A 16,034-nucleotide genomic window follows, 5' to 3' on the forward strand; every position below is an offset into this window, starting at 1 on the left:
ATACTATGAACACACTTTTGAAGGCTCCATCATCCCTATAATGATGGGATGTTTTAATAAAAAGTCCCATCTCAGTTACAGCCCATTTAGAAAGTCCAATAATAAGTAACAAAAGAGAGCGAGAGTTCCAACTAAACCTACTTATATAGACTCGACATAGAGTATCAAACTCAACTTGAATAATAATACCATTGATGGTTTAGAATAAGAACATACATATATGACATCTCCCTTCTTTACAAATAAAATAAAACAATTACATTACCACATTATTTTTAAACAATAATAAAACCAAAATAAATCTCTTCTAAATTATATAATTTTCTAAATATAGCTGCTGCACTGATTTATTTAATTTTTTTTCCCAATCCTCAAATGAGTATATATTTATTTTTAGTGGCCATTCACAAATAAATTAGATACCTAACATTAAGGACAAAATGCAAAACATGAGGAAAGGTATAAAAAACAATCAGTCATTGGTAAACAAGACATATCGATTTATTTACTTAAATATTTTGCCCTGGTTGAATTCCCGGCCAGCCTTATCTTTGCCTGTCCATGAGAAGTATTGTTGGACGAGTTGCTTGGTGTCTGCTGAGGTAGCGTCCAGCTTCTTCCAGTCATACGACTCAAAGTCAATTTGCCAGTCAGGGCTCAACTCAAATGCGAGACCCTGGCCTCTCCAGACCCAGATTCCTGAGATGGTGCTGTCATCATCTTTGCCAAACAGACAGACAGAGGTAAAGGCCTGCTTCCTCATCTTATCTAATCTCTGGAACATACCTGTAATTAAGTTACAGCTCATGTAGACCTTCTTGAGCTCTTCGGGGTACTTGTACTCTCCGTACCAGATGGAGTAGTTGTCCTTTTGTTCTCTTAAAAAGAAATTGTGTCTTTCAAAAGTTTCGTTAACTTCAGGCAAAAAGTAGTTATCAAACTTTTTAAGAACATGTTTTAAGTTATTGAATACTTTCAAAGCCCTATCACCTATTATGCTTAAAAGCAAAGACACTTGATATTCTGAGTCTTCATTTCGAGATTTTGATGCAACGAGATATATTTCGAATTTCTGTCGGAAAAATTTCCAATTTTCTCCTAAGTTACCTGACCATTGAAGTTCTGATGGCGGTCGAATGTGAGGTGCACTACTTGAACTTTTAACATTGTGCCCTTTAACATCTATCTCCTCTTGCTCATTATTACTTTTGGGCATTTTTATTCCTTTTTATGTATAGTGGCTGTAACATTACTTTTAATTTGACGGCTTTTTAAAGAAATTTCCTCTCGGAAAGGTTCCTGCTTTCGAGTCCTTACTTACTTACTTACTTACTTACTTCCGCAGCTCTACAGGCCTTGGTGGCCTTTGGCTTCTGCTACAATTCGCCTCCAATCGCCTCGATCTTGCGCCATCTCTTTCCAATTCCTCACTCTCAACATCCTCAGGTCATCCTCCACCTCATCAAGCCATCTTCTTCTCGGCCTACCCCTTCTCCTAGTCCCTTCCATGTTCTGGCACAATATTTCTTTGGGCTGTCTTCCTTGAGGCATTCGCTCCACATGGCCTAACCAACCGATCCTTCTTGCTTTGATGAAGTGCACAATATCCTCCCCTTGCAAAATGTCGTTTATTTCAGCATTCTTCAACATCCTCCATCTATCCCCTTCCTTCACCGCTCCATGTATTCTTCTTATTATTTTCCTTTCGAACACTCTCAGTGCGTTTGTGTTCACTGCAGATAGGGACCAGGTTTCTGCACCGTACGTAACAACCGGCCTAATGAGAGTCTTGTACAGCTTCATCTTTGTGTTGCGGGTCACCAGCTTGGATTTGAGGATCCCAAGGTTAGCATAATATGCCCTGTTACCAGCCATGATTCGGTTTGTGATTTCTTGCGCAACAGTGTTTTTGCTGTTCAGCTCTGCCCCAAGGTAAACAAACCTATCCACACCCTTAAAACAATAATTGCCTACATCCAAGTTTTGGATTCTCCTTCTGGCTTCTGCTTCAGACATTTTCATGTAGTGTGTCTTTTCCTCATTTATTTCCAGACCCATACGACTAGCCTCCTCTTCAATAGTCTGAAACATTTCTTTTAGGTCTTCAAGGCGTCTAGCAACAAGCGCTATGTCATCAGCATAGGCATGTGCTTGTATCATCCTACGAGTAATGTTCCCTCTCAGGTCTAGTCTACACATAGCACTATGCAAGGCCAAATTAAAAAGCAGAGCTGATAGCGCATCACCCTGCCTGACACCTCTTGAAATCCTAAACACTTTACTTTGTTTACCACCCACAGCTACTAAACTATAAGTGTGTTCTAATGTAACTTTTGTGAGCCGCACCAGCTTCCCTGGAAAACCATAACACTCAAGGGCATCAAGTAGTTTTCTCCTGTCTATGCTGTCAAATGCCTGTTTAAAGTCAATGAACAACATGTGCAAATCAACTGCGTATTCATAAGTCTTTTCCATAGTCTGGCGCATGTTAAATATTTGATCAATAGTTCCTCTTCCTGGTCGGAATCCACATTGGTACTCCCCGAGTACATTCTCTGTGAAGGGGCTAAGCCGCATGACCAAAATAGCAGAGAATATCTTGTACGCTACATCCAACAAAGTGATACCACGGTAGTTTGCTTTCGAGTCCTCTGATGGCAAATACATCACTGAGAGCAGTGGCTAATGCACAACTTAGAGGCGCTAACGATGTTGAGAAGGCACAAATATTGCAGTGGCTGAGCTTTGCTGACAGTGAAATCCTGCCAGCCTCATGCACTTGGGTGTTCCCTACACTCGGCATTATGCAATACAACAAACAGGCGACAGAGCGAGCGAAGGAAGACGTGAAGGCGGCTCTGCAGGTGTTGAACACTCACTTGCTCACAAAAACTTACCTGGTCGGTGAACGGATCACTCTGGCCGACATCTGTGAGTGCTGCACTTTGCTTCATCTGTACCAGTATGTCCTGGACCCCAGCTTTAGGCAACCCTACCAGAATGTCAACAGATGGTTCACCACAATCATCAACCAGCCCCAGGTGACTGCTGTCATCGGTTCTTTCAAGCTTTGTGAGAAAATGGCCGAATTTGATGCCAAGAAGTTCGCCGATGTCCAAGCTGCCACCAAAGGAGGAGCAGCGAAGGAGACTGCAAAGAAGGACAATAAGAAAGACAAGGCTCCAGAGGATAAGAAAAAGAAAGAGGAGAAAAAGAAGGAGCAAGAAGATCCAGCTGAAGAACCTGATGCTGCAGAAGCACTACTTGCTGCTGAGCCTAAGTCTAAGGATCCTTTTGATGAAATGCCTAAAGGCACTTTCAACATGGACGACTTCAAGAGGTGTTACTCCAATGAAGACGAAGCTAAATCCATCCCCTACTTCTGGAAGAAGTTTGACAAGAACAACTAAACCTACTTATATAGACTCGACATAGAGTATCAAACTCAACTTGAATAATAATACCATTGATGGTTTAGAATAAGAACATACATATATGACAATCCCTGACTCATGTTCACATGAAAAACCCATTGAATATTTAGGAGAAAACTAATCCCATTGCTTCTAATTTCATACGAGTCATGACTCATCTTCCGGCGTCGCCACACGTGTCCCCCGTGATTAATTACACTGGCCAGTTTTTTACAGTATTATATTCGTTTTTCGTGTTCGTGTATGTGTTTTGAGTGTATCGACGAATCTAACCAAATTAGTTAGATGACCTATTGACGTTTTTGCCTGAAGATGGACTTATTTTCAAGTCCGAAACTATAGTAGTGAAATACTAAAGAAGGATCACTTGACGAAGCCAGGTAACTTAAAACTTTTTAGCTTAATCCCATTGCTTCTGGAGGCCCAGAAAAATTACTACTCATTATTGACTTTGATCGAACTTTAACAAAGAGCCTTGAAAATGGAATACTGACAATCCACTTTTTGCCTTCTAGAAAACTATTTCAGCGCCAATGAAGAAATAAGGGATAAGCTAAAATGTAACTTAGAAAAATATTTCCAGCAAAAGTGACGCAAAGCTAATATGAGAAAATTCTTTTCATTGTGAAATGGTGGGAGAGAATTCAGAGGTGTTGAATGGTACGATGATGTAGACCTCAGAAAAAAACGGGCAGTCTTTCGGGAATCACACAAAAAAATTTTTGGAGCAATTGCAAAACAGCAAAGTTCCAGTGTTGGTCTTCTCAGTCGAGATTGGAGGATTGGCAAAACTGTCCCTAAATCATAAAGGTTTCCTGACAAACTACCTTCACATTCTGGCCAAATTTTTCAGAATAGAGGACGGAAAAATCGCTGGATGTCAAGGGAATGTAATTTATGTCTTAGAACAAAAACTCGCAACTCATTCAGAACACAACTTATAAGGGAACTTACTGATAAGGGAAATTTAATCAAAGAAAATATTTCATTTACACAATTTACTTTTACACTTCAATAAATAACAAATATATACATTTTACATCTATAATATACTTAGAATATCAAGGAAATATATTATTCCTATACACTAAATTACATATTCATTGATTAATTTCCAATGTGGACGGTTATTTGAAAAATATAGCTATTGTAAGTGGCTTTGTGCCATCTTTTCTAGATTTGTTTGGTTACATTTCTACCCTCCCAAATTCAAATTGAATATTACAAAAATATGCATTGACCTTCTCAATTATTAAAATAATACTGATTATACTCAATAACATACATATTCTAACAATTATACCACAATCTAGCTTGACCATACAAAAATCTGTTCTGTACTATATATCTTCAATCAAGTTACAAAAATAGAGTGAGTAACAATAAGTAAACATAACTGCAAAATACTATTTGGAAGACTCAGCTATATAAACCTGCCCACCTCTAATATTCCTGCTAAACAAGATTGTTTCTATTTCCAACAATAAATAGACTACCAAATTATAACTATTTGCTATAGACCAAATGTTTGGTATAACTTATGATTAATTTTGAGCAAGAAATATAATCTAACTCTTCACATAAAAAAACTGTTTTGAGAAAAATTATTTATATGACTAAATATAACTTCATTGATTTTTTTTTAGTTCCGCCTTTGTTTACAGTCCCACCTCCATTATTTCAATTAGCAATATTTTACTATACGTAAAAAATAACTGGTTTTATTGTTCATGCCAAATGTCAATTTAACATACAACTTATCTTCAGTAAGTAATTCAGCTTTTCATTTTCAAAAAATTTAGTTTGAGATAAATAGACGACCTACTAAATAGAGTTTAATCAATTATCCTAAACAGCCTTATGGATCAATTTTTTCAGTTAGCAATCAGCAAAATTTTTCTTTGTCAACAAAAATAATAAATAATCAGCAACATTATTCAAGCTAAATGTTAATCTTAAGCTTCTTCTTGAGCAAATACAACTTATAAGCTAGCATGGGTAGGAGGGGGGTGTAGATGGGTCCATGAATCTCTTCGGAATCGCTCCATTTCCCCCTCCGCCGTCCTCTCCTCCGCAGGTACTGCTTCCAGATGTGTATAGTCCGGTTGGAGGGGGATGTACTCTGGGTAGTGGGGGTAGTCGGAGGGGAAGGGATGCCATGGAGGAGAAGTGGAGGGGGAAGGTTGTAGTGGAGGGGTTCCACAAGTGTAAGTAGGTTGGCTCCAGGAGTAAGTTGGAGTGAATACAGGGCCAGGGGATGAACAGGATTCTGTGTTGTAGACTCCTGTAAAATAAAAAGCTATTGAGATTTTTTTATATGGTTGGAATTAAAAATTGTTAATCTTAATGCATCTAATGGCCACTGTAAATTCTAAGTTACAGTTAGTTGTTAGGCGAGGAGAGAGATAAAATGAGAGTTCAATGTAAAAGAATTAATATGTAAGCTGGAGCAAAAAAACTTGCTTACAAGATTATATAAATCTCTTGAACTAAAATATTTAATTTCTGAGGGAGTTTACTGCTTATTAAAGAGTTGTGACACTTTGTAGGTCATAGCTCAGAGTAATAATTTTGTTTTATTACTCTGAGGTCATAGTAAAATCTAGAACATCTGCAGTTATGGGGATATTGTGAATACCTTCTGTGGTAACAGCATAATCTAGACTATATCTTAGGTCTTGGCGAAATTATAAACGCCTTCTGTAGTCACAGCGATATCTAGAACATTTTCCGTTTGTGATGAAACTCATGAACATCTTGTTTGGTCACTGTGACATCATCATTATTTCCAAAATAATGGGAAACCCTAGAACATCACTTGCAATAGCAGCAAAATTGACAACTTTCAATAGCACAAACAATTTCTACGGTTGTGGAAATAAAACCTTGGCTCAGCTTTGACCCTACCCAACATTTTTTTCAGGTTCAAACCGGATCCCTCTTGCCGACTGTTGGCCTGAGCAAAACTAAAGGTATCCGGGACCTGCAGACCCTTACCCTCTAGATAAGTTTAACGACTCACCGAACTGAGTGGTGCCTGGAGGGGAGGGTCTACTAGTTGGTCGAGGAGGATAGGGTGAGCTTCGCTGACTACGACACACTCTCTCATTGTTGTACACTGTTGTCTGAGGTAGAAGCCAGTTACTGGTATCTGTAACATACAAAGTTAATAAGCATACAATAACCAAGAGCGAGTGTGTGAGATTATTTTTTTAAGAAAAGATGTTAATGATATTCTTGGATAGGCTTTTAAAGTCACTGATTGTAAATTTGTTGTAGTCCATGTCAAAAACGACACAATTCCAACTATTGGTGTTTTGGACTTGACATATTGTCATTTACAGGGTGACTTTCCCCCCTGAGATAGCGTAGCAAGTGGCATCATACTTGCTTGGATCTGTACGGAAATCAAATCGCCCTGAAGATGGCACTCTGCATCAAGTTAGAAACATCAATGGATGAAAGTTTTGCCTTGATTTTTCATTTTGACTTGATCGACCATAGAATACCATGAATCTACTAATTAATGAACTTAAAAATCTTTAAAATATTGAATCATGGTCTTGAAAATCTTAAATTCTACCTGTAAGAGTATAATTATCACCAACAAATTTCAACCCTTGGCGATCAGAAATATTATTGCTTTTGTTTCAGTACAAGTAGAGAGCTTAGGATGGAAGTTAGTCATGTGAATAGGTGGTACATGTTGCATATTACATACCTAATGATGAATGTTCTCATAAATCCCTTACCCACATCAATGACGAGGGAAGCTTTATAGGATATCTATACTTACACTGTGGATATTGAGGTTGCTGAGGAGGAACGTACTCCCGACTGTACATTGTAGAGTCAGGACGTTCCTTGGCGTCCAAGAACGCCTTTGCAAACGGGTTGTACTTGATCTTCAGAGAAGTCACCTGCAGAAAAGTTAAAACATTTTTAGCTGTAAAAGGTATATTTTTCTTCCTCTCTGTTTCTATTTTGGGATCCAGCAAGTTCGATATTAGCCATGTATCCTCTGTATACCGAACTATTATACGGTTACAAAGAAGGGATTGCTTGAAATTCTCCTTTGTTTCTTGGTTTACCGAATTTTCTTATAAACAACACTCGATTTCAGTAATCATTTATTCAACCTGGAAGCTTAAACCAATAGATCAAACAAAATCTCCAACAGATTTATCTATGCTTTGTTCACCTTAAAAAAAATGGACTTCGGAGACAAACAAAAATACTAATTTATAGAACACTTTTATTTTGTCTAAGATACATCTAGTTCTTCCATGGTTTTAGGTTTTATCGTTGTCATACAACTATGTTAATTGACAATAGATTATTGGCTTCATTAAAAAAAGTGAACCAAAATCTAGTTTGATAATTTGTTATAGCCTACAACAGAAACTACAATGAAACGTAGAGATACAAAAAATATAATCGCAAATAGTAGGATTTCTTTTTACCTCTTCATTCTGATATGCGGTGACAGCTATGAACTGAGTCTCAGGAAAAGGGTAGGTGACAACTCGTCTTTGGTCTGAGCCGACTCTCACTATGTGAACACGGGGCTCGTACTTGTGGAGCGAGTTCAACATTATCTGTCAAAATAAAGACAAATAAAGTTGAAGCAAAATATAAAATCCTAAAGTACCTTGTTTAGGGACTGTAAGTTATTGTGTTGTACTGTTGTATTAAAGAAAGCCATGTGGCTGATAGTAATTTTTCAAGAAGTTATAGAGTTCATCAGCTAGCTTAACTGAGAAAATAGTTTGAAAAGAATTAAATAAATGAAAATTAAATGTAAAATTCTTGATTTTTTCACTAAAATATAAAAAATAGAGTTTACACAAAGAAATGGTCAGAAAATAATAACACAGGTATTTTTTTCCAAATACAAGTCTTTAAACAGTGGATAGAAAAGCTCTCTTGTGTTTTGTGACTTTTTTCATGTATCTATGACGTAGACTCTTATTTCCTTGTGTAACCTAACTGAACCCTAACCCCTTTCAAAACACTCCTAATCATTGCATTGTTTCTTCATTAGTTTAGTGGTGCTTGATTTCAGCAGGGTGGCTTTCCAGTACCCTCTCTTTCAGAAAGATAAAAATATTAACATAAATAGTTACTTACCACATTAAATAGGTTAGGTACAGTTCCGGCACCTAATTTTTTATATTTATTTTCAGTTTTTGAATTAGAGACTCCGAATCCCTCTAAGGATAAAAACCTCTAAAAATGAGAAAGTTCAAGGTTTAAAGACTTACATTATAACTACACAACTCTTCAGGCTGTTAACCACATAACCCAAGTAGCACACATCGTTGGCCCAACGTTGGGAAATTGTCGGCACGGTTGGGAAATGGTTGGCAGAAATTTTAACGATTTGCCAACGTTGGCCCAACGGAAACTGGTATTCATTGGCCCTACAAAGGAAAGAATCGTTGGGCCTTCGTTGGGTTTAAGTATAACACATTCTAAAACAAATTTTAACAAATTGATTTATTTAAAAGTACATAAGTGTTATGGCAGCAGAGTATAAGACAAATATATTGTAAAAATTTGGATCAATAATGAATGTAGTCAGATGATGTTGTGATACTAGATACAGTGGGGAACACCTGCTTAACATATAATAATTATAAAAATTATTTTTTTTATATTCTTTAACTTATTTAAGCAAGTTTTTAATAGTTATAGAGAAAAGATTAATTAATTATATAACAATCAATTATAACAGTAGACTACTAATCTAATGGCAATTAAATAATCTATATTCAAATACTAGTATCCTCTCCAACTACCAGAAAAACAATTCAACTACTTGAGACCTAAACAGATTAACACAATCATATTATACAGTAGCATCAAAAATATTATTGTAGTATTAATTGTGACCATTGCACCTGTCGGCTACTCTTTCACCACTTGAAAACACCTGTATTCAACAAGTACAGTTAACTCAGAGGTAAGGCGTGAGGCTCACATGTCGAAGGTACCGGGTTCGAGACCCTACCTGGTCAAAAAATTTTATTTCGTTTTATTTTCAAAATAAGTTTTCATCAACTATTTAATCAATTTACTCAACTCATAATTATGCTTTGCATACAAAATCTTTATTATTTTGTGTTTTTTATGTTTATGCCCAATGGGATGGTTGGCCCTTCTGCAAAAATTGATTGGTTGGCCAACCGTAAGACTGAGTGCCAAAACATACCGTTGGCCAACGATCGACAGAAACGTTGGGCCAACGATTTGCCAACGATTTTTGCTACTTGGGAAAGGCATATAATGATTTAAGGTACAATATGTGAATTTTTGGTCAAATTTAAATTTTAAAGATGATTAAAAGAGGGGTGATATTCCTAGTGTACAACAAATACAAAAGTGTCTCACCTGTCCACTGCCGTTGGTCTTGTTTGTCAGTTTGACCTTTGCGAAGGACACGGACTCCTTCATCCAGTGAGCCCCAAAGTTGGGAGACTCGGGGTGAATGTAGATGGGGTTCGGAGGGGCGACTTCTGCCTTACCACCCGGGACCCACTCTCCGTTCACATACTTCCACCTGGCACAAGCATAGTGGCTATGATAGTATTTCATTGTAAAGAGGAATATTTGCTGTTTTATCTATTGGGTGGTTCAACTGTTTAAGAACACAAGCCTCATCCTTGCTCATATTTGAGTGAAAATACACCTGTTGTATCTCAAATTGGTTATAAGAAAAGCAGCTGAGTTTGGATTAATAAATTAAACAGCTAGGCTTGCTGAACTTTAAATCATAAATTTAAACAATAAAACAATTCAAAATCAGATGATTTGCAGCTTTTTTTCATAGTTTAGACTTTTGAGCTGAAAATATAATGTCAAATTGCACCATTTGCAAACTTAGACGTGCGGTTTGTAAGGAAAATTGTAAAACAAAAAGTCTTATTGGAAACAAAGATTTCAGAATATAAATACTTGAATAGATGAGGTGGTTTTATATACTGCTGTCAAGACAATATGATTATATCATTGTTGTTTACCGTCTATAATTTGAAGGTATTAAAAATCGTATGATGTAAAAATATAGTAATCTGATTTTCTATTGCATGGTTTTATTGTCCTATTGTACAGCAATATGATAGTGCAGGTTGTTCAAATATTAAAAAAAAACATAGTATGTTTTCTTCTTTTCAAAATACTGATTGTGATTACTGTTTTAATATTTAAAACAAGTGATGCTTATATATTCTACAAAACTATTACTGCAGTTTACCTGTGCTGTTCAATCTGTACAAACTCCAGCAGAACGGAGTACATAGCTGTAGGGTCAAGTCCTGTGATACTGATCTTGACAACTGGAAACATGCGTCTGGAAAATAGTGAGATCGTCAGTAAAAATCTCATTGTCTTGATCAATAAATAATTTGACCCCATTTGAAAGTATGACATAAGCCCATTTCTATAAGCCTATAAAAGCCTATTTCATTTTGACCCATTTCTGAAATAAGCTTGAAGAAGCAAAATGTAAGAAATAAATCAAATAAAAAAAAGATTCATTAAATTGCTTGCGTAATTTTGTCTCTATTAATTTTTAATACATTTTATTTTGTTGAATTTTTAAACCATTCCAAAGTTTCAGTCAGAGAAATAGCAATTTTAAACTTTTCATTTGTACTATCCATAGCTGCTGGAATAATATTTTTCCTACAGTTACCTAACAATGTACATGTTCTCTCACTGATTTTAGAAAGCAAAGTGGCCAATTCGCTCATCAGTGAGACAATGTTAACATTGTCTCACTCTAATTACTTTGTCTCACTCCAGATTTGCAACGTGAAGGCACGAAATAGTGAGCGCGTAACATGCAGTCAACGTCGTATGCGCGCGAAATACGTTGGCAGCACTGGCTGTAAATCAGCTGGTCAGCTGTTGTACTGTTGTATTTGTCACTTCGCATTAAATGTTATGTTATGTTATGTAAAGTTCACTTCTGTGTAAAAATAGGTTATGTTTCTTCACCAATTTATTTGTTTTATGGTAACTGTAGGAAAAGTATAATGTGCAACTCGAGTTCAAAGTACAATTGCCTCACTCGAGAAACCATTCCTCACTCGCCTACGGCTCGTGAGTAAGGATTTCTCTCGAGTGAGTCAATTGCTCACTTTTCTCACTAGTTGCACAAATAACTATTACTGCCTTTGACAACATATTCAGATTTTTATGTATTCAACCTTCAGCAGGACCCATACATATGAATCATGATATTGTTAATTCACTGCCAAACCTATTGTGAACAAAACCAAAACAATCCAACAATCAAATTATATTATTCTATTTAGTGCAGCAAAACGGCACAATGTAGAAAAAATTGTTGAAAAATGCGTTTGATTCTAGTAACTACTGTATGTTGAAACTGAAAGATGACGTTTGACTCTAGAGAGAGTTGACCATAGACATTCAAGATGGCCGCCAGTGTGCTCTGTACATAACAGAGTGATAATTTCACCATTTAGCACTTCGTCGTCATCCAAACGTCCAGCAAAACAAAACACGAGTTGGCTTCCCATCCTCAACCTTTGTGGGCTTTCAGTTTCAAAACCAGGATATTGAGGATACATTTTTCACATCGTATAAAATATACTTAGATGAACAGGAATGTAAACTCACAAAGATGTGTATGTTACTGGACAAAAGCAAACGACTGTTTGGACAAAAAGAACTAACAAGCAGTTAGAGTTGTGAGTTAGTTTAGCGAACAGCTGATTAATACATTGTTGACTTTATTATTACTTTTTCTTGTTTGCCGACATTCAGGATTTGTTTACTTTTTCGCTTTATGTAAACTTGTTAAACTAAACCCGTAGCATTTTAGTTTTGAAATTATTTTGTTTTTTATCATTTTTAGTCGTTTTTGGATTGTTGTAGGTTGTTCAAAGGTTTATTGCGGACATTTTCCATCACGATTGTTGTAGGTTGCTTTTGTAATAGTTTTTATTTTTAACTACAGTAGGTAGATCGTAGATTAATAAGTAGTACTTTAAAAGCAGAAACTATTATTATTGTTTCTGAAACACACTTGCTCAGTAAGATTTATTTAGTTCAATGTAAGTTTGTTATTTTGTCGTTTGTTGGATACGTAATCGTTATTTTCTCTTAAATGTTTATTTGAACAACTAATTAGTTGAATATTACCGTACCGTAATGTAATTTTCCCCCAGATTAATCCATTTTACTCCAAACACATGATCGTAATTAATTTTTTTGTTAGATTAAACATAGATTTTATCAGTTAGATTTGTAGTCAAATTAGATTTAGTTAGGTTTGCCAAACGACGGGTTGTAATTTATAAGAGGCTTACAGGAATGCGAGGTTAAAATTTGCAAATTTTACAGTTATCATGGAAATCCAATAATAAATGGTCTGTACTCGTACTGTTATTGTTCCCTTTTATCAATTTTAATTCAATAGTCTAAACCGTGATCCCCATTTTGAATACACTATACACTTATTTTCCGTTGGTTAATTCCAAATTCAACTTTATTTTGTACGTTACACGTATTTTTTACGTCACACCATGATACAGGAGACTAGAGTGGTGGGTTGTACAGAAGTGGGAAAGATGCCCGCCATTTTCCCCCGCCTTAGACACCAATTAACCCCCTCTTCTCTTTTATGGAGGGAAATAAAACCGTGTCTCATAATGCCACAAGGCCGCATCAAAGGTCGCCCGCTTGATAAATTAGATTAAACATATATTTTAGTGCATTCACGCCCAATTAACTAATGTTTAAATTGGTAAGAGCCTACGACCACCGAAATTCTATTTAGACGTGAAAAAACAGTGAGATTTATTATTATCTATTCAAAATCACGCCGATTAAATTCGTTAATTTTTTCCTACACGGTGAGCTATATTAAAACCCTATACCACTCTGATCATGACATAAGTGTATTTTTTAATTTGTTAACTTTAGCATTACATTAGAGCTAAATATAATTTATTAATTTAATAAACCAATAGAATTTTAAACCCGCTTATGCTTTATACAATTTTATTTTTAATCCCGCCAATATTTAATAAGTCTTGTGGAAGTGGTAATGCTACAACCCTTTACGGCTAGTCTGAAAATTTGTAAAACATTTTCCGGGATAGAGCTTTATGTAAAAATGGTTTGCCCCTGCATATTTATTGGATCTTTATACAGTATTGTCCGTATAAGGGGTGTTTATAGTTTGGTTGCTGTTTAAACAGCTCAATTTTTTTTTCTATTTCGTCTAATGTATGTAGGAAAAATAATCTAGGAACGCTATACAATGTTATTTGTTTGCATGTCATTTTCGATTCCTCTGATCAACATTACCCAATGGTAGGCCTACCCTATGATAAGAAACACATTAACACCTTCTCTTTAATTGCACGACCTATACTTAGACCGTAAATTTGGAACTAACATTATTTTTTTACATTCTCAAACAAAACCATGTAAATTAGATCTCTTACCTTCCATTCTTTGTGACGATCATCTCGTTGGTGAGAGACTGGAACTTGACCCAGAGATCTCGATCGTCGAGAGACAGTTGCAATCTCTCTAGGACATCCCCAGGGTCGGCGGTGTGCTCGTGCTGGGCCATGGTCCGTGGTCACCCTGCAAGCGAGGAACTGTAGTGGGTGGGGGTAGAAAACTGGGGGAATAAGTGTAGAATTCGGAGGTAGAAGACGTAGCTTGAAGTAGAGGTAGTATGATAACGACTGTGATGATAGACATGAGTATGTAGAAGACTATATGGTCGGAAAGTAGGGCAAAAACTATCCTAGAGGCTTAGTTTGCCATTAAACTGAAGACTTCAACTTTAGAGTGTTAAAAACTGCAGGAAATTGTGTAATGATGATGGAAGTTGATGGCGGAAGAAGAATATATGAGCGTAAATCGAAGGCAACTAGAATTGTAAGGGTAGGACCTCAGCTTGGTATAAAATCGTAGAAAGAAATGAAGGGTCTAGAATTTGAGAAAACATTGGACTTTCGTATGGTATAAATCTGCAAAAGTGTAAAGAATTCAGGAGTTGAACTTAGTAGAAGACGATTGACGAGGTATAAATTAGAGGAAACAAGAATTTTGAAGGCCAACAACAACGACAAAATATTATCTTAAAAACTATGATTTTAATAGACAAGCATGAAATATATAATGAAGAAGAACTTATAATAGATAGACTAAATTTTGATGGTGATACTAGAAGTAGAGGAAGCAAGCAATATAGTGGTTATTAGTATCAATCTGATATTAAACGGTATAACATGAAGTAGATAGAACAAGAACTGCAGAGGCTATAAATACAGTATAATAAATATAGTACATGGCTTAATATGAAGTAGATGCAACGAGAGATTTAAGGGCAGGAAAATACTGAGGGGGTTTGAAGGGAAATATTTTAATATTAACAAACATATTTGGTAATCTTTCAATGCGCAAATGAGTAATCGGTCGATATCAATGGTTCTGAAATGTTATTAGATTTTTGTGTTTATAAACAAATTTTAACAAGGTGTCAAAAGTTGGGATATTAGTAAATTTAGCCCTGTTGGCGGTTTTATAGAATGTTAGTAATCAAAAATGTCTTGCTTTGTAATTGCATAGTTATCGAGAGTTAAATTTAATTTTACACATATAAAAAACTATTCTGTATGGCTATAAAGAATTTTTAATAAATATCTTTAGCATAGACATTGAGCCAAAGATTATTAAAACTGTTACGTCATCTTAACCTCTGCTGTATCGTGTATTACTTATCTTATCTTTATCATGATTCATAAGGTATACAAGTAATAAACCTGTAAAATCTGTTGATGAGTAAGTAGAGTTCTGGTGAACTATGTTTTCAGGTAAATAAGGCATAGAATTAATAAATTTACCAAACTTCCTGAGTCCTGACAAGTATGCGGTTGTTTTTTCCGAAAGTAAAATTCTACAACGTATTTCGTAAACTTATTACTAAAACAAGGTATTGAAAATGTATTTATTCGTGTTTTCCACGTAATTTGCAGTAATAGAGTAACACAAATATGTTTATTAGGTATTTTTATTAAAGTCTCCGAGCTGTGTGAACACAATATTGTTAGGGTTTTGAGATTTTTCAAAAAGCCATTCCACCATTGCATAATGCGACGATGTCACACCTGTGGTTAGGATGTTTTACGGCAATAAACAATTTTATTTGTTTTTTCTTTCAACAAACATTTCCTACTATCAAAAGTTGGGTTCTTATTACAAATCAAAATCAGCATATTTTTATTGCCATAATAATACAAATATGTACAGGGCAAAAGTCACTAAAACCACACAAGTAAAATCAGACCCATAATAAAGATACAAACTTCAGAAGTTACATAATATTTACATTTTAAAAACGAAGAAACACTGTAATATTCCTTATCAACTAATTATTACCTCTAACCATGCTCAATTTTTTAATCATTTTCGTCCTTTATTGCATTAGGAAGAGAATTTAAAAGACGGATACACGTGGAGAAAGACTGGTTTTTATGAAAAGTAGTACGAGATAGAGGTAATACTAACCACGATACTCGAAAGCCCAATGTCAATTGAATTTGTAAA

The 16,034-nt window shown here is 35.6% G+C and overlaps 2 protein-coding genes and 1 pseudogene across 2 annotated transcripts; 1 reads left to right on the forward strand and 2 right to left on the reverse strand.

Moving 5' to 3' along the window:
• Window positions 1–476: 476 nt before the first annotated feature.
• On the reverse strand, window positions 477–1,216 carry LOC128984834 (elongation factor 1-gamma-like). Its single transcript, XM_054404201.1, has 2 exons — window positions 1,108–1,216; window positions 477–915 (listed from the first exon to the last, which is right to left on the reverse strand). The coding sequence occupies exons 1-2, from the start codon at window positions 1,214–1,216 to the stop codon at window positions 506–508; spliced, it is 519 nt and encodes a 172-aa protein (XP_054260176.1). The 3' UTR covers window positions 477–505.
• Window positions 1,217–2,575: 1,359 nt separating this feature from the next.
• Window positions 2,576–3,410, forward strand: LOC128984835 (elongation factor 1-gamma-like; annotated as a pseudogene).
• Window positions 3,411–4,482: 1,072 nt separating this feature from the next.
• LOC128984836 (T-related protein) lies at window positions 4,483–14,049 on the reverse strand. Its single transcript, XM_054404202.1, has 7 exons — window positions 13,919–14,049; window positions 10,690–10,785; window positions 9,828–9,996; window positions 7,898–8,032; window positions 7,231–7,354; window positions 6,457–6,585; window positions 4,483–5,718 (listed from the first exon to the last, which is right to left on the reverse strand). The coding sequence occupies exons 1-7, from the start codon at window positions 14,047–14,049 to the stop codon at window positions 5,417–5,419; spliced, it is 1,086 nt and encodes a 361-aa protein (XP_054260177.1). The 3' UTR covers window positions 4,483–5,416.
• Window positions 14,050–16,034: the final 1,985 nt, after the last annotated feature.

The sequence above is a fragment of the Macrosteles quadrilineatus genome, unplaced genomic scaffold (genome assembly GCF_028750875.1).
Source record: "Macrosteles quadrilineatus isolate MER2022 unplaced genomic scaffold, UCM_ALF_1.0 Scaffold_2__2_contigs__length_208266976, whole genome shotgun sequence".
NCBI classification, from domain to species: domain Eukaryota; kingdom Metazoa; phylum Arthropoda; class Insecta; order Hemiptera; family Cicadellidae; genus Macrosteles; species Macrosteles quadrilineatus.

Excerpts from the sequence above, each read along its gene's own strand:
- LOC128984836 (XM_054404202.1), bottom strand. The coding sequence starts at position 14,049 with ATGGCCCAGCACGAGCACACCGCCGACCCTGGGGATGTCCTAGAGAGA. Across the intron at positions 8,033-9,827 it reads AGACCAACGGCAGTGGACAG|ATAATGTTGAACTCGCTCCA; the intron begins GTGAGACACTTT and ends TTATTTTGACAG. Across the intron at positions 5,719-6,456 it reads TCCAGGCACCACTCAGTTCG|GAGTCTACAACACAGAATCC; the intron begins GTGAGTCGTTAA and ends TTTATTTTACAG.
- LOC128984834 (XM_054404201.1), bottom strand. The coding sequence starts at position 1,216 with ATGCCCAAAAGTAATAATGAGCAAGAGGAGATAGATGTTAAAGGGCAC. Across the intron at positions 916-1,107 it reads ATCAGAACTTCAATGGTCAG|TTAACGAAACTTTTGAAAGA; the intron begins GTAACTTAGGAG and ends TTTTGCCTGAAG.